Source organism: Scophthalmus maximus, chromosome 18 (assembly GCF_022379125.1).
Source record: "Scophthalmus maximus strain ysfricsl-2021 chromosome 18, ASM2237912v1, whole genome shotgun sequence".
Classification (NCBI taxonomy): domain Eukaryota; kingdom Metazoa; phylum Chordata; class Actinopteri; order Pleuronectiformes; family Scophthalmidae; genus Scophthalmus; species Scophthalmus maximus.
Genome location: NC_061532.1, coordinates 10,370,001 through 10,394,915, shown reverse-complemented (window position 1 = coordinate 10,394,915; position 24,915 = coordinate 10,370,001). Strand labels below are relative to the sequence as shown.

Sequence of the window (24,915 nt, the reverse complement as noted above, 5' to 3'; positions counted from 1 at the left end):
ATGATTAGATTATAGGTCTGACCATCAGTCCTGCACACAAGAGAGGAAGAAGGATCTGAAAAGTGACACTATCCCCTACACTGAGAGACATAACAGAGGAACTGTGGCACAACTACATAATAAAAGGTTAAACACTATTATTTGCATCACATTTCAGAAGCATAACATATTTATCTGCCATTCATCTCTGCAATATTGAACATTGTGAATTTCCATATATCACACAATTACGGCTGATTAATTATGACTCTAATTTGTGAACCGACTGACTATGTAAATGGGAAAGACAATATGTAAAGCAATTTGTGTCCGTACGACATCGTGGTTCAACCAGATCACACAGTTTATGATATAAACACAGCACGAGCAACTGAAACCGCAACAGGCAACTCAGCGGACGCCGCTGGGGTCCGGCGGTATTAAACCAACGTCGCGGACTGATGACGTCCTCTTTACCCGCTGCCCGAGAGGAGGAAAGGGTGCGTTTCTTCCACCGCCGGCACAATCTGCGGGATTCATCAAACATCTCGATTTTTTAAGTCGCCGCAGTGAGACGTTCGAAATGGATAATAACTCCCCTGTCATGTGTGTTCTTTATTGCAGAACTTTAAGTCCCCCATCCATCAGAAATCTACAATGGCCGAGGAAGGGTGAGCATGACGCTTCGTGTCCGCCGCAGCGTATGAATGCGAACCAGATATTCAACAGGATTCACCAATGAGATGTCTTTTTGCGCCGGAAGGCTCGATGCTGGGCTGATGTTAGGTGTTTGTGGCGCCTTTGACCGATTCACTGGGTAGTCGCAGGCCAACAAACTTAATCTGAGACGAGCTAACTGGTTAGCATAGTTGAGCGGCGGGTTCGAATGGACCAGGCATCAGAAGGCTGCACGTGCACGAGTATATTACACCAATGAGATCACGGATACACACCAGGTCTTGTGAAGAAAAATAAAGTCACAAACTCCTCAAAATAGAGCAATTCACTCGCAATGTCGGTGCATTGCAAGTTAAAGTTGAAGGGTGAAATGTGGACGGGGTGTATCCGGTGGTTCTCGCCTCTGGACGTATGGACAGGAAGTTACCATCGTCTACCACTTTTCGTCATTTTTACAAAATCCCCGGGAATGTAACGCAGAGTTAACAAACAAAATGTTGCTCATTTGACAGGGCATACATGGCACATAGTTTACTCTACATGGTAAAGTGCAAGCAAGTAGGCTCCTCCGAAAAAGTGATGGCAGGTGTGGCAGCTCTCTGGTGGCTTTAGAATGAACATGCTTCTGTCTTGTCATTGCCAAGTCGTCGGATCCAACAAATGTCTTCCAGGTGTTCGTCTCTTGTTAGGGTCCCTCTGCCTTGTGTTTACATGCGCTAAGGTTTTGCTGAAATACACAAAGCCTAACAATTAATGTATAAAAAAATAGTTGTAGTAGTCGTACATTACTACAAATCAGAGTATAAATGGGGGGGGGGGGGATGTCTTGGCAATGTATGGTGACTTTTGATGTTTAGTGCAGAATAAGCAATTCCAAATTGGAAACGATTGAATTCCTGATTTTAACAGACAACTTGTCAAAGAAATGTATGATTTTTAAACTTAAGATGATGCAAGTTACCCGTCCGGGCATTAACTACTCAACATTAATTTTACCGTTGAAAATTGAAACCGAAATGTAAAACTCCTCTGGGGGGGGGAGAATAAGTCTGTCAGAGGAGTGTGGCCCGTCACCCCAGTGTTATTGAAGGGTCGGCTGTCCTGAGGCATAGAAGTTTAATGTTAATGTCAAACCCTACCTTCTATAAGTGAGCTCTCCGTGCTTGAATGATGATTGAACATTCTTTTGTCGGATACCCCTTCACTCTTCAATGAGTGAGATACCCATTCTGACATGCTGGAAGCTCAACTTGAGAACACTATATTTGTCCTGCCCATTTTGAATGGATATTGAGTGTTTTGTTGTTTTCCCCCTCTCTCAATTCCCCGATAGCATCGCTGCTGGAGGTGTGATGGATGTCAACACCGCTCTCCCTGAAGTGCTCAAGACCGCACTCATCCACGATGGCCTCGCTCGTGGTATCCGCGAGGCTGCCAAGGCTTTGGACAAGTGAGTTTGAGAAATTATTTTTACTAATGATATCTCCTAATTTAGTATGTGCATCGCTGATGATGTTTTGGCTCCCTCTACTGAACTCTATGAGGAAGCACGCCATTGTTACCCAATTTTCGTCTGAGATGTGCCTCCAATTAATTTTTTTAAAGAAAAAATGTGCTGTAACCCTCGACTGTAAGTAAACGAGCTGTCTCCTGCAGGCGTCAGGCCCATCTCTGCGTCCTTGCAGCCAACTGCGACGAGCCCATGTACGTCAAGCTGGTGGAGGCCCTCTGCGCCGAGCATCAGATCAACCTGATCAAGGTAATGAGTTTGCTGAAGATGTGACTGTAAGGGTGAGCCCTGACTCGTGTAGATTCAAAAAAGTCAATCCTTCCTTAGACACGGTATCGATACGACTTTGTACCATTCCTCATATGTCTGAAGTGATAGTAGAGTTGAAGGTAGTGTGTTGTCATGTACTGCTGTATCGCTGATGACAACATGGCTCCCTCTACTGAATTCTGTGAGGATAATGCCACTGTTACCCAATTTCTGTCTGAGATGCAGCCAAAAGTACTCTTTTGGCTAACTAAACCAAAAAGCGGTTCAGTGACAAATCCAAACATTCGTTGTAATTTCAGGTTGACGACAACAAGAAGCTCGGGGAATGGGTTGGTCTGTGCAAGATCGACCGTGAGGGCAAACCCCGCAAGGTGGTGGGCTGCAGCTGCGTCGTGGTCAAGGTAAATGAGGCTGTTTATATACCCGTTGTCATTTTGGTGAAACAGATTGCTTTTGAATATAGGAGTTATGACTTAGGACTATCTCTGCCAGTCAAGTGCAGGTGCTGTGCTTCGTGCCATGCAGCTGTTGTTTTTAAACTCCTGGCTAGATGACAGCCAGGGTACGAGCCCCTTCATCTGCCCGTGGTGTCTGGGGTCCCTAAGAAATGGCTACATTCATTACATCAAGTGCCATGATTGATATCAGGCATCCTGCAATTAAACTCTGATATGCAACTGTTTGTTTAAATCCACGTGATGTATTAAATGTTCCTGTGGAGGCAGAGGTTTCCAAAGGTGACTGTCTGACAAATTCCACAAAATGTTATAGGTTCAGCCATTAAAAAAAACTTGTCTGCAATACTGGATTTCAGTATTGCAGACATGTTTTAAATTTAAGAGCAAACAAGGGGAACATTCAGCGTTTGAGGATAACTGATGTTTATATAGTGAGCTGTTTGTCAGTGCTTTCAATTTAGAGCAGTCTGACATTCATTTTGAATTAGAATAGATGCCATGTCAGATTTCACACGTCTCATAACTTGTTCAAGGATGGTTAACTAAGATGTGAGCAAAATGTGCACAGTTGAACAATACTCTTCTGAATTTCTGTCTACAGGACTATGGCAAGGAGTCTCAAGCCAAGGATGTGATCGAGGAATACTTCAAATCCAAGAAATGAAGTGTCAATAAAAATTTCAAAGGAGGCAGTTGTCTGTTGTTCATTAAAAAAATCGTTAGATATTTATCTCAACGCAAAGACGTGAAAGTCAAACTACGGTAACTAACAATGACTATAAAATCATGCTGATGTGAAGCTGTGCATATACTGGACTGCATAAAGTAATGGTCATCATGAGGGAAATGGTGGTCAAAGTGAGACACTTAGGTGAATGCGGCTCAAACTGTAGTATCTATACCTTCACACAAGAATTGAAGAAGTTTCTTATATTTACAAAAGAACTGAATTCAGTATTCTGCTGCACTGCATTGGTGTTACAATTCATTAGGAAAGACAAGATGCATAGGTCATTTGGATAACGTTTCTCCTTTATATCTACATACATAGATATTTGTGAATAAAGAAAACACATTCAAACACATTAAGGCACAACACATCATGACGCACATCCTCAGTTTCTCAAAGGGAGAGGAAAAAAAAAATAGAAAAATCCAGAGGGAAAAAACAAAAGACCCCAAAACATAAAATTTCCTTTCCTTGACAAAAGCATCCACCACTGCCCTTGGAAGTTTTAATGTTAATAATTTACACAAGTTTCTGCCACAGTCTCCATTGTTGTGATTATACCACCAGGAAAAAAAAAGACAAGCAGCTGTTATCCCTGTACACACAACGCTACCTGCATAGACGCCCTCATTGTTTGAGGATAGTTCGATCCTGACAACTAGCCTGGTTGCTGCAGAACAAACCAAACATCAAGGAGTTTCCAAAAGAAACATCTTCCCAGGCCAAGGGGTGTCTTCAGTCTGTACAGGGTTTCAGTCCACTCCAGTCTAAAGACAGTTTTCACAGAGGTCCGTCCTCAGCACCAGGGGCTGAGCAGCGGTGCGCTGGGATAGTCAAGTCCTTTGACCCCACCGTCCTTATATTCACCTCCTCTCTCCTCTTCTTTGCTTCTTAAGACCGTTCAGAGTTTATAAATCCAGATGTTTAAAAAGACAAAAAAATAAATCACAAAAAAACCCAGTTGCAGTGTATTGTTTGTTCTTAAATACTTATACAAAAGAAAGGGCGGCTGCCTGGCTGACCATGTCCATGGCGACATTGCTTGAGTCCGTATTGCATATAATAGCTACAGGTACTCGAACTCCAGTGCTTGGTGTAATGCCAGCAGGTCAGAGTGACTGGATATCCTCCAGAAAGGCATGTTGTGCTGCGGAGTGGGAACACACAACGTTAAAAAGCAGCAGCAGTGCTGTCCTTACGATATTTGATGCACACCACCACCACCTGATGTCATGCAAGCTACACTACAGTAGCTTGTAGCTGCTTGCTTTGCAAAAGCACTGCAGACAAAATCCATGCAATCCTAAGGCGTTAAAGGAATAGCTCTGCATTTTTAGGGGAAATGTGCTTATTCTCTTCAGTGCCACCGGAAGTCGTCGAACTCTGCAAGAAAGTGAATTAGCGTATTTCCCAAAATGTTGGAACTATTCCTTTAGCAATCCCAGCACCCAACATTACGAATGAAACCCAAAGCTGGAGAAGAAATAGGATTTATATTCACTTCAGGAAAATTGTCCCAGTATATCGCTACTCTTAATCTGTTTTCTTATGATATAACTACTTTTCTCCCACATAAACTACAGTATCCAGGAAAGATAAGACTCCACACACATCTGGATGACAACCAGCATTATTGCTCTAAACAAGTGAGATTGCTCAAAGCTTAATCACTGTGTACATTTGGGCAGCCATTCATTTTGGGCGTCAAAAGTGACATCGAGTTTGAGAAATATATGATGCAAATTAATTTTTTGATTTCGATCGTCCGCTGCTGGTGAGACGTTGATATTATGGGGCAAAATGTACAACTTTAGACGAGCTTCAATCTCAAATTTTCACTTAACACTTGCAATCAAAAGCTTCCTGTCACTCCTTAAAAAAAAAAAAGGAAAAAAGCAACAGAATGACCAACTCAAAACTGCTAGAGCAAAGAAAGGCAGGCTTCGTCCAATCAGAGCTCACACTGGGTGGAGTAGGCGGGGTCACGGTGAGGTTGCGGGTCCATTACCTTTTTGGCCGCCTGCTCCTCTTCCACACCGTCCCCAATTACAACATACACTACTTTCCTGCCAAACCTTTGCATAATGCGTTCAAAGCAACTCTCTTTTCCTGCGAAAAAAACAAATAAACAAGGGGGAGGAAGGAGGGTCACATGGTCAGAGGGGTCAAGGTTCAGAAGTCGTTTGTTTACCTGGCTGGCCGCATGCTCTTCATCCTTCCCATCGCCAATCACAACATATGTAATGTTAGTGCCAAAGCGGGAGACTATACGCTCAAAACAGCTCTCTTTGCCTGGAGACAAACAAATGGCTTTCACAGGTTTTTTTCCCCCCCTTTGTTTCTTTAGATAGAAATAAAACACAGGAAGAGGCAGAGCTGTGTGCAACACATAAAAAGACATTAAAGAAAAACACTTTCCAAGAACAGATTGATCACTTTGATTAGTCCTGACGCCCATGTCGTACATCCCTTCAGTTCATGATGCATACAACCACTCTGGTTGCCACGACAACTCGAAGAGAATACAGGCTTTGAGGGTGCCGTCAGAAGTCACACCCCATATTAACCTTTTACCTACTTCCTGTAAAAACGTACAAGACGTCAAGTGCACTCGATGTAACTAATAATTGAGGAGGTAGCTTTTGTCTTAAACCTCATTATTATTATTATTGTCACGGCAACAACACCGCTACGTCCATTTGAATCAAGGCAGTGTGTGGGTTGAATTGGGTGTAATGTAAACGCACAAACACACACACACAAACACACACACACACACACACACATAAGCACAGACACACTTGGTTTGAGTTTTCTTGTCTGAATGTTTTGGCTCTCTACCGTCCGCCACTAATCCGAGTTGTTTTGTTTCCTGTGTTCAGATCGAAGCACAGTCGAATATGATTTAATGCTGGCTACAGCTGCGGTACAATGGCGTACCCGGCTGAGGTTCAGGCTCATAAGAGTGCTGCATTGAGACGGTGGGCGTCCGGCCCGAAGGTCCCACGAGTGTCGAGAGTTGCTCAAGGCCAGATCAGGAACATGTGAGGTGAACACAGATATAATGTTTGGGTTTCAGCGCGAGCTAAAAGAATTAAGTCTGGTATCAAACAAGGCATATTCAGTGCAAACGTTCTCGAGACCGTTCACTTGAAATGTGTATAATAATAAGTATTTCTAAATCTGCAGAGTTGCGCAGTAGCTGCATCGCAAAACCCTACTTTCTTTAATTACAATGAAATATTGTATCAAAGAAAACATTTTTATTTAAGAGGACATTTCAAGTGGCCTTATTTTTCCCAGGCACAAAGATCAGGTGCAGAACACACTATTATACATTAATCCTAGTTATTTTGTTTGTTCAATCACAACTTTCAAAAACAAAAATCACAGTTGTGATTATAATAAACTTCTTTTTTTTCCTGGCTTGTTTTATTTTCTCATGCTTACATTAAATATGTTTTGGATCCAAATCCAAAAGTTCTTCATTTCATATGGACCATGTAAACAAATAGTCAAATTAATCAAACAACAGGAATAGTTAATAGTGTATGATACCCACAACGAAGTTAATACAATAAAATAGAGAAATAAATAAAACAACTACAGTAATTTTATTTACTAATCAAATAAACTGAAAAGTGAAATGCGACACTGCATATTCTGATATGTAACCAGCGTGATCTGTTTTCGCTTAATACAGATCTGATTTACTTTTCTCCTCTCACTCTCACTCTCTCACACACACACGCACACACACACACACACACACACACACACACACACACACACACACACACACACACACACACACACACACACGCACACGCACACGCACACGCACACGCACACGCACACGCACACGCACACGCGCGCAGTATAAAATGAAGCATACTGTAACTCAAAACATTCCCGACCAACCGTTCAGTGAACCTGAGCCCGACTAAAGCCATAAGTTAAATATCTTGACAGGGAACAGGATACCAGTAACATATGGAGCAGATGAAGGAACATCAAAATGATGCATAACCAACAAAATACATGTGACTTTTGAACCGTTAACATATCATACCATCAAATATATAGACTCAATTACTTTTTAATTAGCTCCATTCCACATTATATTTCATTTTTTTTACCACCATTGTTAAATCCTTGGCTAGGATTATATGAAATGTGTGTGTGGTTGTGTGCTTGTCTTACCTATTTTTGTCGCACTGTAAATATTCTCAATGGGGAAAACAGATCCCAGACTATATAAGAGAACTTTAGCCAGCGCTGGTATGAGCTGCGTCGTGGTCACCAACACATTTACACAGTTACTCCTGCGGGACAGACGGGAACACGGCGTGAAAAGATGAGGAGGAAAGATAGATGACAGATCATGAATCAATGTTTTTCTTTAAAGCGGAATATGGATTACTCTAATTCTTGGAACTTTTTAAATCAACACTTGCAGGCATTTGCTCAGGAAAATGTTCGGACTTCAGTGCATGTCTAAAAAAGGCGTGCGAGTGAAAGAGTAGAACAAGTACGACGCAAAGCAGGCACCTGGAGCTGATGATGGACAAGGACTTGAGCGCGTGTGTGAGCCAGGAGTCGGTCAGAGCCTCGACCTCTGCTCTGAGCTGCAGCCAGGCGTCTCTCTTAGCAGGACCCAGCAGGCCTGAAACACAGCGAGGACTTACTTAATCCTCAGAGCAACACAGGGTCACACATGAAAGGTCACAAAGCAGGACAGGTCAGGACATTATCGACATTATCCTTGTCCTGATCTGTCCTATCAATCATTGGAACCCACATGGGTAAGACCTATATGTGGACTTTGTGACGTGAGCCTTAAATTAAATTTCATATAACGGCTTTGGTGTTATCTTTTGTGGATCATTCTGTGATTTCATTTGTACAAAGCTGCCGTAAACCTCATTCACCGAGGTCTCAGTGGGGAGTTTTAATAATGTCCTGCAGTCCAACTATTGTTTCCACAAAGAAGTGTTTCCACTCTGGAACAAATAAACCACAGGGGAGGGACGGACACACAAAACATATTTGTAGTTTTGGTATTAAATTGGTCAGAATCCTATTTGTGTAATTTGGAGAATGGGCAAGATTTATTGGTTAAAAGCAGCTTAAGTTGATTGTAAACAGGTACAAAAGTATTTTCTAACTGCATTTTAACCAAAGCAGCTCTAGTGAGGAATTTACAGCTCCAACTGAACAAAAACTCATTTTATTGCAGCACTTGCTCTCTGCATCACCCTCGACGCCCCCTGGTACCCAGTGAACTCCCGTCTGACTGGCTTACCCCCCACATTGTTTTTGTATGTGCTATACAACTCTTTGACTCGTCGGTAGCGGAAGGCCAGTTTCCTCATCCAGTCGACCCCGCCGCGGACACCCGTAGCCAGGCACAGGTTAGCGCTGGTTGCAGCTGCATGGAAGCCATCAGTTGCAAAACTGTAAGTACTGTCAATAATAATGATATGTTTTATTTGACAAATCTGCTCTGGTAGAACATAAAGATCAAATGGTTATGTTTTTTTATTATTCAGTACTATCAAAAGACAACTTCTAATTTCTTTACTATCTATAAAGGGTAGTGTAAAATTTGTACATCTCAATGTTTTTAACTAAATAATTGATCATATTAACTTTAACAAAGAAACAGTAAATCTTTTGAGTAGCAAATAATGAAAGCTACAAATACAGTAAATTGTGAATTCAGAGCCATTGAAAAATGATAATTGAACAGAATCAGCTGTTTACATCGTATGAACTTGTGCAATGTAAAATCCTCACCTTAAGTCCTGGCCATTGTCATCTGATGAGACATCATCGATATGTACCTGATCACATTCCTGTATACGGAAACACAGACACAATACGAGATGTATGAATATATGAATACATTTACAAAAAACAAATATAAGTTAACGCTGTATACTATAACTGAAATATGAACATGGTGCAGCACATTAAGTAAGTGGGGTGTTACACCACTTCACACCACTAGAGGGCAGTATTTGTATTTCACTGAATGACTGTGGTTTCAAGAAACAAGAAAACTTGTTTTGTACAAAATTAGAATCTTGTGTGCGTGTGTGTGTGTGTGTGTCTGTCTTCTCACCTCCAGGTCATTAAAGAATAAGTGTGTGTCGGCCAAGTTGAAGATCATCTCTTCCATCCTCAGGCCCAGCGTTACGGCCATGGGAGGGTCCTATCCAAGAAGGAAGATAACATCATCACGACATTGCAATGACAACCAATAATCACCGTATCTTTTTTACTCTCTTCCAGATTTAAAACCATTACTCCCCCCCCCCATAATCCTCATCCGCTCCCTCACTTGCAGAGTTGGTATGCTCCACTCATCACAGCAGATGCTGACAGACGGGTTGCACTTGTTCTGCCCCATCAACATTCCTAATGCTTGGTAGGGGGTTGTGTTTGTTGGGGGTGAGAGGAAGAGTGCCTGTCTTCCATTTGTGTGTATTGCATAGAGCAAGTAGCGTCAAAGGGAGGGGCTACGACTGTTATGTGGTATGTGAATGTTCTGTGTGTGCGTGCGTGTGTTTGGGAGAACGCGGTCCGTTCTGCCAGCCCCGGGGCTCAGCTGCAAAAACCATCATCTGTGATAGGTCAGCGAGGGTCGACAGCTCGCCCCGCGATTTGCTGACACCGTCAGACGACCAGAATAGAAAAGAAAGACACTAACAGGAAGGAGAGTGAAAGTGAGCGAACAAGGCACACAGTCACAGACAGACGGAGAGAGAGAGAGAGAGGGAGAGAGAGGGGGGTGATTGGCACTCCTGAGTGGGAGAAAGTGCAAAAAACAACAACAGAGTGACTTCTCCATAAAGTTGAAAGTGTGTAGGACTCTCCAAAAGTTAACAGCCGCTAATGGTGATAGGAGCGATTCTGACTGCAGTTCACTCCCTGCGTTTCTGTCAGTCACACAGACAAGAGGCACTTAGCTTTGTCTCTCAGGTGGTGATTAGGTTGGCCGCCCGCCCAAAAAAGGGTTACGGACATCCACATTTGTCAAAACACTCATGGCTGAAATGTGTTCATTCCCTCCCTGCGCGGTTGAATTTGGCCGTGCTCTGGGCTCCAGCCGGGCTGAGGGGGCTTTTAACTGTAGCATGTTGCCAGACAAGTTAAATCAATCACAGACAATTGCAAATGTTACTTTGGTCTGGCAAGGGTCGCCCCAAATGATTCCTCTCTCCTCTATCAGCCTTTATCAGTCACGCTACACTTCGTGAAGATGTGAACATTGTCTCTGCTTGTCATAACTCGTGTAGTTTGTGTCTGTGGGATGGGGACGTCTATATGTGTTTCCGTGAAAAGTGAAGCATCACTCAGAAGAGACATGTCCTCAGATACCACCTCGTGGTTGCTATGTCAACAGTGTAAACACTATTTTTGGAGAGGTGTGAACAGACACAGCTGCTACCATATTTCTCGAGGGCAGCAGCAGCAGCAAATGAGATTTAAAAAAAGGCTCTTACAAATTTTTAAAGGCAAATATTTGGACATAAATCTTCTTTTATGCTAATGCTTGGTCAGTCAACAAGACAATGTGGGTGAAGACACGGAGCTATTCACACACACACACACACACACTTAATGTTTGACTGTAGCACATTTGTTTTCAATCTGAAATATATAAAGCCCTTTTAAAGCCCTGAATAATGCTTGCACCTCTTCCGGCAGGTGACGTTCAGCTCCAAAAACATCCTCCGACATTTAGCCTGCGAGGCAAAGACTGGGGCAAAGAAGTCCACAGAGCTCCCACTGCAGGAGTATTTGTAAGTCTTACTGCTGTGAGCTCATGGTAATAACTGGAGGCGAGCAAGATGAGTGTATCAGCAATATTATCAACCTCCCCCTTGACTTGTTTGGGTTTTGGCAGCGGGACAGTCAGAGTACTGTTTAAAGAAATTTTAGTGAGTAAATTAAACTGAAACGGTTAAAGGGAAAAAGGAGGGAATGCCCCCCCCCCCGCCCAATTCTCAGTAGGAATCGTGCCCCTGTCTCCGAGTGCTCTCTTGGGCCAGTCAGTAACAGGATGATGCATCATCTCTCCAAGCCTCGACAGAGCAGCGGTTAGGGCCTTTTTAAGATTTGAAAATTGAACGCTTCAGTTACAGACCAACAATTTTGTCAGTTGTATGAAGTGGAATTATTCATCATGGCTTAATCAAATCAGACTGATCCCGCTGTTGTCACAGCTGTAACTTGGGATTCCACATTTGTCAGGAAGAAAGAAGACGGACAGACCGACTGTTTACGTATGTCAGAGGCTGCTGGGCGGACGCCACAGTGATGACGGAGAGACAGCGAAGGCACGGCGGCGATCTTACCTTGCCATACTTCTGTGCGTAGGAGCCCGTGAGCAGAGAGTGGAAGACGATGATCGTCTCGTCCAGATCCCACACAAACACCCTCTTGATGGACAAAAAAGAAGGAAAAAAAGAATTGACATTAAAAGATGCCCTTGTTCAGAAATGCTACATCCAGATGTACTGAAGTGAACAGAGACATGGGTGGTCCCTGCTCCCTATCAGCCTCTCCTCTCTTGTATTTTGAGACTCCGGTGTACAGAGGGGATGAAGACCGGAGGGAATACCACATATCCACTGAGAATGAAATGAGCGGTCGGTCAGTAATGTAAGTGCTCTGTCAGTGGGTGGTTTTTTTGGTCCCTTACCTCCAGGTCACTATCAGGGGGAGGGGAGGGGTTGTTCTTGCGGCCCCTGCCCCGGGTCTTGGACCCCCCACTCCGGCAGGCTCGGTCATCCAGCTCTTTGATGGGCGTTGAGGGGCTCTGCACTGTGTCAAAGTCCCCTGAGAGTGAAAACAAAAACACGGGCAGGACATTAAAAAACACTTAAAATTTACAAACGCCTGTCTCAAACTGCGCAGGCAATCACAAACTACAGTATATTCGCTGCATTAGGGCAACCGTAATGATGTGGTCTGAGGCCGATCCCACAGGTGCTCCGGAGTTGTATCCACTCCGGGAGAAGCAATAACTCAGGCTTTGTACGCTAATAAGGCATCTTGTCAGCTTGAATAATTCAAGGTAATTGGCAGGACAGATCAACTTTAAGACGAACGAGAAACCTGAACAAAAGCACTACTGGTCTTCAGAGTGATTCATGTGCACACATAAAAAGATTTAACGGCGGAAGAGAAAGACAGAGCTGGGTAATAAATTAAAAAATGTTAGGTAATCTGATGCTTCTTGCAAAGATACTGTACCTACGAAATTTTGCAGGAGCGCGCACGCACACACACACACACACACACACACACACACACACACACACACACACACACACACACACACACACACACACACACACACACACACACACACACACACACACACACACACACACACACACACACACACACACACACACTCATGTGCATACACACACGCCATCCAAATGCCATATGCTCCCACTGCAGTTTGGTAACTAGAACCAGACTCTGAGCTTCAGCTCTCATATTGTTATGTCTCAATCAGGGAGAGAGGGAGGTGGAGAATTGGGGCGGGGGAGCGGGTGGATAAAGACACAAGAGGACGCAGAGAGCATGTGAGCAACCAAAAGAAAAAGAAAGAGATACCAACTGTAAAAAAAAAAAAAAAAAGAAGAGAGAGAGAGAGAGAAAGAGAAAAAGTGAGAAAGGGGAAAAAGAGGCAAAGTGCCAGTGACAGGAAGAATGATAAGCTCCTTTAATCAGGCTTCCTGAATTACAGCCAAGATAAACCAGAGAAAAAATGAAAAAATATGAAGCCATATTTCTGCACATATGGGTGCACTTTAGCTCTTTATTATTTTGTCTTTTCTCCTCTGTCTCTGACTTGTCTATGAGAGTGCAATATTTAACACAACTTCACTCTAATCAAAGGTCTCTCAGGCTAATGTAAACACATGCCGATTCTCCAATTAGCGAGCGTGATGCCAGGTAACTATGGCTACGGCCTGAAGTTACTTCCTGTGCTTCATCATAGGCTGAGAGAGGGTTTTGAACTCAGTTACCCAAACTGTGGTATTTTTTTTTTTTTTTTCGACTGGAAACAAGATTATGGAGCCACAATTGAGCGGTACAAAAACTCTGACATTTTGTTTGCATATTTATGAAGTTTGAACTCGAGTGGAGCGTCAGAACTCTGACGGTTCGGTTTTGAACGTTGCGTTTTTCTATTTAGCACAAACCTGGGTGAAGTTCAGCAGCCTGTCCGGTCATGGCGGGGCTGGGGTCTTGCAGCTGGTAGGCTGCTGTGGAGCCTGTGCCATCCACGCTGTTGGAGGTCATGTATGTCCCGTAGGTGGAGGATGAATAATACTGGGCGTACTGGTTTTGGCCAAACGTCGTATATGAGGGATAGTCCTGCAGAGAGTGACATCAGTATGAGCAGGGACAAAAAATAAAAGGGGAAAACTGAGATGTTTCACTTTTCTGGAAAGGTTCAGTCTGACTCTTGAAAGCAGATTTTACAAGTCTTCCCTCGCATTTCTCTAATCTTTTATTCCCTGCACTCTGTATTTTATATCACCGAAACAATTAAAGCCTTGTGTTGCTGCTTTTTACAGACCCAGTGGAGATGGGTGCTTTTATGAGTCAGCTCTCTAAACCTGTCACTACGTCCATCTCCTTATAGTCCTTATAAACTACAGCAGACCACATGAATACGCACACGCACACACACGCACACGCACGCACGCACGCACAATCACATATACTGTACACACACAGCCTTGCTTTCAATCAGTTCCGTGTCTTGCTTGCTTTGTCTTTTCTGTTAAACTCATACACTTAGACACACACACGCGCACACGCGCGCACACACAAACACACACACACAAACACACACACACAAACACACACGCGCAGACACGCACACACACACAAACCATATTCCCCTTAATCCACCCACATGGGCCAAACCTTGACTTTCTTCCTGTAAACAGCCACATCTATCATAGTGGGACACTGAAATCCCCCTATACTACCACAATACAATTCATCACATAGACGTAGAGAAATATCCCGAACAAAACACTCTTTCACAAAGACTAATTTTCTGTTTTTCTCCTGCGTTTTTTCCCCCCTGCTGCAAACTCAGTGTAATTAGATTTTATTTCTTGAAGCAGCTCTGAATGGGGAAAGTTGTGTGGGTTTTGTGTAACTGCAAAACCACTTCTGGTCTTAAATGCTATCGCAACTGTGCCATAAAACATCCACGTCTTTTGTGTGAGCCGGCATGATGAGGAAAATGACGTTGGCTTGACCACTCAGACCAAACATCTGACGTGGTTGATCCGCTCTGGCAAGAACTCCCTCAGGAAATTAGCGTTCTTATTGGCCTGGGAAAGTGAACACTGGTGGTTTAAACGTATGGACAAGCCTGCATGTGCGCATTCAGACGCACGCGCACACACGCACACGCACACACACACACACACACACACACACACACACACACACACACACCTGCTGTGTGGCAGTGTAGTTGGCGGGGTTCGACACTGAGTTGTTGGTGGTGTAGAGGCCTGAGGAAGGAGTGAAACTGGAACCTGGCAGGACAAAAAAGGAGAAGCATTGGACAGAGAAGGAGAGCAAAGAGAAGAAAAGTGGAGACAGAAAAAAGTTGTGTCACATTACATTAAAGGTGCGATAATTTTTTCAAAATTCAAAACTCTCCCACTATAGTTTCCAAATCTATCAACATCAGAAAAAATGCATGACTATGTTTTCCGAGTTGAGGTGACAAGTGAAGCAGAGTCTGCTTGGCCGTTTTATAGGATGCTTTGTCTACAGACCTGGCATCTGATAAGGTGAGTATGCCGTCTGTCCAGGCTGTGGTGTGGTGAAGCCGGGGCTGTAGCTGAGGCCCGTCTGCAGGGGAGACTGACTCTGGGCCAGGCCGCTCTCTGTCTTGATGCCCGGCAGCATCACACCGAGGTCTACGACAAGACAGAAACATTGAATATTGTAAAAATATAGTTTTTGTGTTTTATAGCATGAGCGACTGCAGAGGCCGCAGCTGAAAACTTGAAATATGAAAACAGTCTGACACTGTGTACCGCTGGCTGCCATTAATTATTGAATGAATATTCTGTGCGCTCCAAAAAAATGTGACTTACAATCATAAACTAAAATAAAAACGCTCACACAAGACGGAAAATCCTCAAAATATAGAAAGTGGAACCAGTGAACGTTTGGCAAAAATATCTGAACAATCAATTGATTGTCAAAGTATATGTGAATAAAAGATGTGAAGACATCAATTGTCAATTGTGCGTACGAGACAAAAACACAGTCTTTCAGGTCATTGGAGGCTTCTTATTTTTCAGTAATTTGTATTAAAATAACAGTTTCTTTTTTTTGTTCAGCAGGAAACACGAACACTTGGTTTTTTTAAGAGCTGCTTGTATTTTACATGGATTAAAAAACAATGAAGCTGCAACTAAAATGCATTTGTGAGTTCAGCTCCTGTATGTCACAGTTTGTCCGTGCATGTATGTGTCGGTCTGTCGGTACCATAGCTGGACAGTCCATAGGCCTGCCCTGTCTGGGAGTAGGCGGTGTAGACGGATGACTGCTGCATGCTGCTGAACTGGGGTTGACCAGCGTACGTCGGCATGGGAGGGGCTGCAGGCGTGGAGAGGATGTGAGGGTAGGGCCTGTGAACGGAGAGGAAAGAGACACAGCAGGGACAGATTGGTGGCGGCAGGTACTGGGCAGATTGCAGCATAAAGGAGGTCATTTGATGAGTGAATGGGTCCAAAAATTGAACGTAGATGACTGTAAAGAAGGAGGGTGGACTGATAAGCAGCCTCTCCTCTGTGTTGTGTGAAAAAGTCAGACTCACTTTGATGGGTAGAGTGGAGGAGAGTACTGGTGGGCTGAACGAGGGCTGTACCCGCTGCTGGTGATTACTAAAAACAGCACAGTAATCCAAAACAACAAGGTAAACACAGGTTACGGTTGGTGTCAACTCCAATCTTCTGTTTTTCTTTCACATTTGACAAGGGAAAAGAAAAAAACACCCCACTCCTGAACAGTGCAATTCAAGGTCCCTCAGCTTGTTGGAGCGGAGACGCAGTTCCAGTAAACATAATCTGAATCATTTTGAATGGCGAGGAGCCAAGTTATTCCTCTTCGGAGAGCGCTGTAGTCCGCGAAAACCCCTTACAGTGGGCCTCACAGTAAAACACAATGTCTGTTTGTGGTCATTGAGATGTCAGAGCTCAATACTGACAAACACCCCGCTGCTTCTTAACCCTCACTGTGTTTCCTAATGGTTTCGCGGCTCAGTGTCAGTGTGTGTGTGTGTGTGTGTGTGTGTGTGTGTGTGTGTGTGTGTGTGTGTGTGTGTGTGTGTGTGTGTGTGTGTGTGTGTGTGTGTGTTTCTTGCAGTGTAAAGAAACACTGCAAGAAATGGGGCGGGGGCGGGGGGTGTTGTGTGTGAGTCTAAAAAAACCCGACAAGTGTAAAATTGTCCCTCCCGCTCTCTCATCCCTCTGCTAGCCTTTGATGACGCAATCCAAGGACAGGCAATGCTTCATGGGATTAAAGCTTTCAGCAGGCCTACCCGCTGAGCACAAGTGGATGTCGGTGTCTGTGTGACTAACGTGAGACTGAGGAAAGGAGAGCGAGAAAGAGCAGAGACGCATCTGTCCAGCAAGGAAGCGTGTTAGTGTGCATTTCTGTCCACAGATGTGTACGTGCGTTACCTGAGCCTGCGTACGTGTCCAGTGCTGTGTCGCCTGTCGTAGTGACTGTGTCGCTGTTGTTCATGGGCTCTGTTTTCACTTAAGGAAGAGGGAAAGGATCAGTGTTAGGGGAGGCCGGTAAGGAAGTACCATCGCACACGCACACACACACAAAGAAAGCCTTATTGAGTAAAGAGCAGGAAACTACCATGCAGTTCAATGTTGTGTGAAGGGTTCCCACAGTTTCTAAATGACTTTCTATGACCAAGTCCAAACATCACAATCACCACAAGGTTCAATTCCTTCTTGTTCTTTTAAAATACACTTTTTAGCCCAGGAAAAATATGAAAACTAAAACAATATGATTAAGTTTAAAAAATATAATCATGCAATCTAACCCTTTGCCTTCTTCCCCAGCTAATTTATCATATTCTCCTGAATGTGTTGACTGGTGGGAACCCCGCTGCAAATATAGAAAAACTCCATACACTTTGTCATAAATTCACAATGTAGTCCAAAGACAAGAGAGCAGTGCACAGCAAATTAAAAAAAATCACAGCAAATCTGGCACAAACACGTCCCACGTAGGACCAGCCCAAACTGTAGAAACCCATCACTTTTGCATAAAGGCTTTTTTTTTTGGCCTGGGATTTACACACACATGCACCTCTGTACCATAGTCCTTGGAGCCCGGGGCAGGGGGCGGGCTGCTGCAGCCCAACAGCCAATCAGCCGTGTTTAGAATGGTCATATTTTCACCTAAAGGGGTGCAAGGTGGGAAGGTGGTGAGGACAAGACACACTGAGCACCAGACGCCAGCCTCAGGTATGTGCGACATGGTGATCCGTTTTAATAATAGATATATTTTGTGTTGTGGATGTGATTTTGATGTGTGTTTTTTTTAATCGATACTTGAAAATTTTGGATATTTGGATTATTATTTGGCTTTTTTTGCTGAAGGTCAGATGAGAAGGCCTGTGTGCTAAATATGACAAATGAATTAATAGAGCCAGGAGTTTAACTTGCCAAGCATTAAAAAAAAATGGAGGCAGGGGGGAAACAGCCTGGCTTCATCAGGAATTGAACGGCACCCCTGAAGCTCATGAATTAAAGCATCATTAACATGTGGCTGCCGGGCAGTTAGCAGAGACTGCAGGAAGTCACGACACCTAAACACGAAATGTAAAAACTTTTTCTGTCGTTCGTCTGGTGCTGGGCAGGTACCGTAACGCGGGTGTTTCGAGGTTTTTCTGGCTCAAAACAAACTGCTTGGTGTGGCTGAAAACTATAGTACTCGAGTGGTGAGGATGGGAAAAGAAGCAGGGAAGTTATGGGTCAGAAAACCAAAGTATCTGTCGGCAAGAGACTACAAGTGATAACTTTAACTTACCATTTGTCATGTGATCTATTGTAAATATAAAAAAATACTGATTATTGCTGCTTTAACAAACAAATATGGGAGTAGAATCAAACTTCTAATCTACAAAAGATTATTTCCCAAAATGTTGAACTATTCCTCTAAATAAGGATTCATCTCTCGCCACATGATCATAATTTATAAAAGTGAAGCACCCTTTAACAACCGACAGGGTGTTTTTGAGTTCCTCCTCTTGTTGCTCTCTGAACATGATAAAGACTCGTCGTTACGGACCATCCGAGGGCTCAGTTTAATTCCGGACAACTTCATTTTTCCCCTCGGGCTGCAATACAACCCAATCGGACAAGCCCTAATGAAGATAAATGAGTTGCTATGGAGATGGCCCGCGGGCCCGAGTGCCGGCTGATGTCAGGTGAGGGGAATGTTGGGTATGCAGTTTGTTTTGGCTGTGAGCTCGTAGACCCAGCGCTGTCTGCTTAAACCATTAACTGTGAGCTCATCAAAAAATGATTTAATGTGCTCTAATATGGCCTGAATGCACCGTTCACTCCACTGTGTGTGAAACTCTGTTTTGACAAATCAAGTTGACCGAATGCAGCATCTCACTTTTTCCATTTCACTACTATTTAAAGTGGTCTCCGAGGCCCGTTAAATCAGCAGCAGATCAGAGGATTGCCCTCAACAAAAGCACTTACATCCAATACTATTACATCAAACTGTCCCGTCAAAAAAAAAAAAAAAACACCCTAGAGGACGACAGAGGGGTACATCAAGGGTGACGGAAGAAAAGAGGAGGCAGGGTAGAGACAGACAGACGGGGGGGGGGGGGGGGGGGGGAAGAAAGAAACAGGGAAAGTGGGACAAAGGGAAGAAAAAGAGAGGAGAGGGATCGCTGGTGTTGACATCTAAGAGAGCGCTGATGCTTTAATGCTCTTGTAGAGGAAATAGTTTCCAGCGGGATTTTAGGCTTGCACCCAAACATATACCCTCAAACACACACACACACACACACACACACGCGCTCGCGCACACAGTTTGCCAAGCGGTTAGCGGAGGGGAGCAAAAGTGCTTCACCGTGTGTTTGCTCACATTCTCCAGTGGTTTACTCAAGTGTTCGGGCCAGCGCATGTGTGCGTTTGCGTGCGTTTTGCATGTGCGCGTCGTCCCTCACTATAAATGCCTCAAAAAGTACTTATCTCTGCATGCTGGAAATGTTCAGACATGATGATTTTGCAATGGATTTCATCACATCACATTACGCTCGTCAACGTCTGCTGGAGTAGAACGGACTTGATGTATTTCCTGTGTTTCATTATTCAAATGAGCCGTTCATATGTTGCGTGACACACCAGATTTACGACCTTGAGCAGAAGGCGGCCACTGACTCTACTGTCCTGACTACAAAGAGACAAACTCTTTTTACCGGTCTTCATTTCAGACGAACACGTGGATTAATCTACACAACGCTCTAAGGAATACATTGGAACATTTTGGGAAACATGCTTATTTGCTTTCTTGCCAAGAACTGAATGATAAGTGTGATACTGCTCTCATGTCTGTGGGGGTAAACATGAAGCTGAAGCCGGAAGGCAGTGAGCTTATCTTAGCATAGAGACTGGAAGTTTGGGGGGGGGGGGGGGCTTTGCAGCCGCTCACCACTTAATGTGTAACGTCACAAAAAATGTGTTAAAAGTTGCTGTTTACAAGGACAGTTAAGTGTCATCAAACTATTTCTCATTTCTCTACACCTAACCTCTCCTAAAACCACGACTCATTCTTACGCACAGGTTCTTGTTTTGTATATCGTTGCTGCCTGCGGCTTCATATTCATACAGATGAGAGCGCCGTGAACCTTTTCATGTATCTTTCAATGAGAAATGCCACATAAGTGAAGATAAAAACTTTATTTTGAACATAAACACCAACTACCACAAACACAACTGCCCATTTATTGCCACAGCACCCGACACAGTCTGCCCTCTCACCTCCTGTTCCATTGGTGGTGATGGAGGGGCTGCCAAGGTTGTTCTTGTCCAGCTTGGAGCCTGTCGAATCCCCACCACCCACACGATTATGAGGACTGGCTAGGTCCTGCATTTCCATAGACCTAGAGCAGGGAGGAGGAGGAGGAGGAGGGGGAGGGGGAGGGGGAGGAAATTAGATGGACTGTGATATTTGAATGGATTACAGATAAACAGCAATGCGCTCACGCAGCCGGGAATGTCCCACCTCCACGTGTTACGTTAGGGTTCCAGGGAGCACATTGTGTGACATGCTGTGACACAGTGACACACAGGACTCGCCGACACGCAGAGTCGTAAACTTCAAGCTTCTCCGAACCCCTTGTGTGTGTGTTTGTGTGTGTCAGTGTGCACACTTCTGGGCTCCAATACAAACCCACAGCCTGCCAACATGCTTTAGTTTTACAATGTGTTCCACATGCATGACTGGGACAAACCGGCACACAAGGTGGTGATGATAAAGTGAGAGTGCGCGCGTGTGTGTTTGTGATAAAGTGAGAGTGTGTGTGTCTCTGTGATTGTTGGAAATGGAAGTAAATATAGAACAGAATGAACATGCATGTTTATGTAGTATTCATGTCAGTCTGTCTGTCGTATATCATCATCACATTTCATCTTCATTGTTTACTCAGATTCTTATTGGTCATTACCGGGGCAACAACTACTCCTCCAAGGATCCACAATGCCCAGCGAGAGGTGTGATAGTGTTTCATACATTTTTCATGCATGCGCGCCGTAAGAAAAGCAACATAAAACACTCGCTCATGACTCTTCGTCACTGCGGCCACAAACCCACATACTGACATGTTCTTTGGTGAAAGACGGTTTAACGTTGAGTCAGTGTGCGTATGGAGAGTGCCTCATATGAACGTGTGTGCGTCATGTGTGTGTGTGTGTGTGTGTGTGTGTGTGAGCCTTGACTCTCACTGCCCACAGGTTGGTCACACTTGTGCTCTTGTGTGAGACATCAAAGCGAGAAATGACAGAGATGGAGGGAGAATTCAACAAATGCGGGCGGGCGGTCTACTGCTCTGTGTGTACATATGTGATGTGTGTGTGTGTGCGTTTGTGTTTGTGTACTAAAAGAGAGAGCGCACATCTGTGTGGCGGTCTGGAAGCGGTCCATCTCAATGCTGTGGGCAGATAGCATCGTCACACATGACTGCAACCCACAGCCAGACTGACAGATATAAACATATAGCTTTCCGCAGACGAGAAAGACACGGCTACAGGGCGCAAAAGACGGAACGTACAAAAGATAGGCGGTATAAATCAACTCTCTCCAACCCTTTTTTCTATTTACAGCTAAATATACTTTTTGTTCTCCTGTAGACTAAAAACACGGAACACTGTTTTAATATCAACAGTGCTTTATTGTGGATGAGATATTGAGCCAAGCCCTCACTTCAAACAAAAGCCTAAAATACCCCTGCTGTACATGTCAATAAAAGTTAATAACTTTCACAGATTCTGTCGCTCATTCACTGTGTTTTTTCTTTCTTTCTCTCAAGCACGCTTGTGTGCTTCAATACTCGTCGTCCATCCTTTTCTTTTGTCTCTCAACAGCAGGGAATGATTCTGTCTCCACTCCTTGTCTACTTCCCCCCCTGTTTGGTCTCTCACTCCTCTTTGGAGGCGATGGCAGGAGTTGGTGTTTCATAAACTCTTCTCTGGTTTTCACATCATGCCTGGTCAGTGAAAAAATATGCTGCATCTCATTGCAATGTACTATGTAATGTGTCAAATTAAAAAAAATATATAGCTTTGTGCCTTTGAGTAAGATTATTATTGTTGCTGAATTGCCTGCTTTTAACTTTTCAATTGGTTCAACCGAGATATTCAGTTTACATTGATGTAACGCTAGAAAAAAAGAACATGTATTAAGGTTTTATGGTCCTACTTGAAAATATCAAAATAGCACATTATTTTTCTGTTCATCAACTAATCCATTCAGCAGTTCATAATTAATATAAATGAATTAGTGTATGTGCTGCATGCTCCTTGTTCTTGTCCTTAGATTGGAACAGTACAATGATGATGATAATAATAATATTGATAAAAATAATATTGTGTGTGTGTGTCTCTCTCTTGGGAAAGCGTTGATGACCTCATCACAGCTCACAACTGCAATGAAACCTCACCTCTCTGCACCATGACCAGAGAACTGGTACGTGCACACACATGCGCGCGCGCGCGCGCACGCACGCACACACACACACACACACACACACACACACACACACACACACACACACACACACACACACACACACACACACACACACACACACACACACACACACACACACACACACACACACACACACACACACACACACACACACACACACACACACACACACACACACACACACACAACTGCCACCCTGAAACCCTGACATTGTTTGTCATACATAAACGGACACATGTGCGCGTACCTGGTGTCTGAAGGGTCTGGAACATGAGATGCACTGTGTGATTTCTTCACCTGCAGAGACACCAGACGAGAGAAAATGTTAGGAAATGCTCCAACACACGCACACACACACGCATGCACGCACGCACACACCACCCAAAATATGTGTCATAAACCTGCCACATTAACAACAAGTGTTTAAATTTATGACAAATTATATTAATATCCTGAACTGAAAATGTCTAAGGAAGGAAAGGAAAATTCCAACAACATAAGGGATCAAACTAAAATCTGATCTTAAATCGTCTCAAAGTAAACAGAAAAATTGGAATCACATTGGATTTGACTTCTTGAATGTGACGCATCATACGACCCACCGTGACAGAAGTGCTAACTGGCATTTAAACGACAGTTATTAACTTTCCCTTCTTCACCTGTGACCCTGCTCCACCCTGAGCTCAAGCCCCTTCCTCAACTCTTGTTGACAGGTCACGGTAGGGTCATGTTAGGTCACAGAGCTCCCTCTCTTCACCCTTAAAACGGGTCAGCGTGGACACTAAATCGAGCCTTGACTTTGGGGGGTAACCAAGACATTTGGCCGTGTCAATCACTGCGCGCCGGGGGTTTTCATTCATCACCGAAGTTTGAAGAAAAGAATAAAAATAAAACAAAGTATTGAGAAAAGACACTTCAGAGTCTGTGCCCTACCACCACAGTGTGCACACGCCACACGGACACACAGGCTGGTTTCATGTGTGTGGCTGCATGTGAGGGTATGCGGGAGCGAGACAGCCGACCAGCGGTTCTCTATTAAAATTCCTCTCTCCTTATTTGAAACAGGAACTAATTAGAACAGTAAATGCAGGGCGGAGCGAGGGCCAATGTGTACCAGCTGCCCTATAATCACTGTGTCAACACACCGTCGAGGTGCAGGGCACGCGCGAGGTGCCAAACACACACACAGATGCAAATGCAAAAACACACACACACACACACACACACACACACACACACACACACACACACACACACACACACACACACACACACACACACACACACACACACACACACACACACACACACACACACACACACACACACACACACACACACACACACACACACACACACACACACACACACACGGTCCAATTCACCCAGGCTGCAAATATTCAAGCCATTTACACATTATCGCAATCACAGGTAAGTATACGGAGAAAGTGCTTGGCCAAGCAGTCACTTAACTCCAGGTTTGTGGAAACTAGGACATTTGTGTGTATGTCTATGTCATAGGTGTGTGTGTGTGTGTTAGGCCGCATGTGTGTGTGTGTGCAGAAAACTGCCTTGTGGAGTTATGGCTCTGATTAGAGGATCCTGCTGAGAGCGAATAAGAAGCAGCACTTGGCTGTTTAAGACAGGGTTCAAAGGTTAGTCTGTAACCTCGTATGGATCACTTTATACACACACACACACACACACACACACACACACACACACACACACACACACACACACACACACACACACACACACACACACACACACACACACACACACACACACACACACACACACACACACACACACACACACACACACACACACACACAAAAAGCCACTTTCATGTCATGTTTCATGCTTTAGCGAAATTTAACAAGGCTGTCAGTCACGGCATCAACAGCATGGCCATGAGAAACTGCAATCCACATGTAACGCACACACGGAGACACGGGTGT

The 24,915-nt window shown here is 44.1% G+C and overlaps 2 protein-coding genes and 3 non-coding genes across 15 annotated transcripts in view; 4 read left to right on the top strand and 1 right to left on the bottom strand.

Annotated features, from left to right (window-relative positions):
- Nucleotides 1-370: 370 nt before the first annotated feature.
- On the top strand, nt 371-3,584 carry rps12 (ribosomal protein S12). The gene is made up of 6 exons (XM_035616676.1): nt 371-479; nt 604-650; nt 1,991-2,107; nt 2,314-2,416; nt 2,737-2,838; nt 3,497-3,584. Exons 1-6 carry the CDS (start codon nt 441-443, stop codon nt 3,557-3,559), a joined length of 471 nt encoding a protein of 156 aa, XP_035472569.1. The 5' UTR covers nt 371-440; the 3' UTR covers nt 3,560-3,584.
- Nucleotides 1,819-1,895, top strand: LOC118290724. Its single transcript, XR_004786485.1, has one exon. It is a non-coding gene; the product is annotated as a small nucleolar RNA SNORD101 (small nucleolar RNA).
- LOC118290728 lies at nt 2,157-2,240 on the top strand. Its single transcript, XR_004786489.1, has one exon. It is a non-coding gene; the product is annotated as a small nucleolar RNA SNORD100 (small nucleolar RNA).
- On the top strand, nt 2,579-2,661 carry LOC118290727. Its single transcript, XR_004786488.1, has one exon. It is a non-coding gene; the product is annotated as a small nucleolar RNA SNORD100 (small nucleolar RNA).
- Nucleotides 3,585-3,906: 322 nt separating the features above from the next.
- eya4 (EYA transcriptional coactivator and phosphatase 4) overlaps nt 3,907-24,915 on the bottom strand; it is a 46,785-nt gene continuing 25,776 nt past the window's right edge. For 3 of the 11 annotated variants that reach the window (XM_047328690.1, XM_035616665.2, XM_035616667.2), the window contains 18 exons: nt 23,199-23,248; nt 20,725-20,846; nt 18,037-18,120; nt 17,383-17,460; nt 16,518-16,584; nt 16,187-16,329; nt 15,466-15,609; nt 15,137-15,219; nt 13,858-14,032; nt 12,339-12,475; nt 11,992-12,075; nt 9,753-9,842; nt 9,425-9,483; nt 8,931-9,091; nt 8,177-8,291; nt 7,829-7,950; nt 5,634-5,917; nt 3,907-4,772 (listed from right to left, as the gene is read on the bottom strand). In XM_047328690.1, the coding sequence (XP_047184646.1) occupies nt 4,692-4,772; nt 5,634-5,917; nt 7,829-7,950; nt 8,177-8,291; nt 8,931-9,091; nt 9,425-9,483; nt 9,753-9,842; nt 11,992-12,075; nt 12,339-12,475; nt 13,858-14,032; nt 15,137-15,219; nt 15,466-15,609; nt 16,187-16,329; nt 16,518-16,584; nt 17,383-17,460; nt 18,037-18,120; nt 20,725-20,846; nt 23,199-23,248 (2,079 nt within the window). In that variant the 3' untranslated portion in view covers nt 3,907-4,691. Of the gene's footprint in view, nt 5,918-7,828; nt 7,951-8,176; nt 8,292-8,930; nt 9,092-9,424; nt 9,484-9,752; nt 9,843-11,991; nt 12,076-12,338; nt 12,476-13,857; nt 14,033-15,136; nt 15,220-15,465; nt 15,610-16,186; nt 16,330-16,517; nt 16,585-17,382; nt 17,461-18,036; nt 18,121-20,724; nt 20,847-23,198; nt 23,249-24,915 lie in introns of those variants that run through there. The other 8 variants (XR_007030094.1, XM_047328691.1, XM_047328694.1 and 5 more) reach the window with 8 other exon arrangements.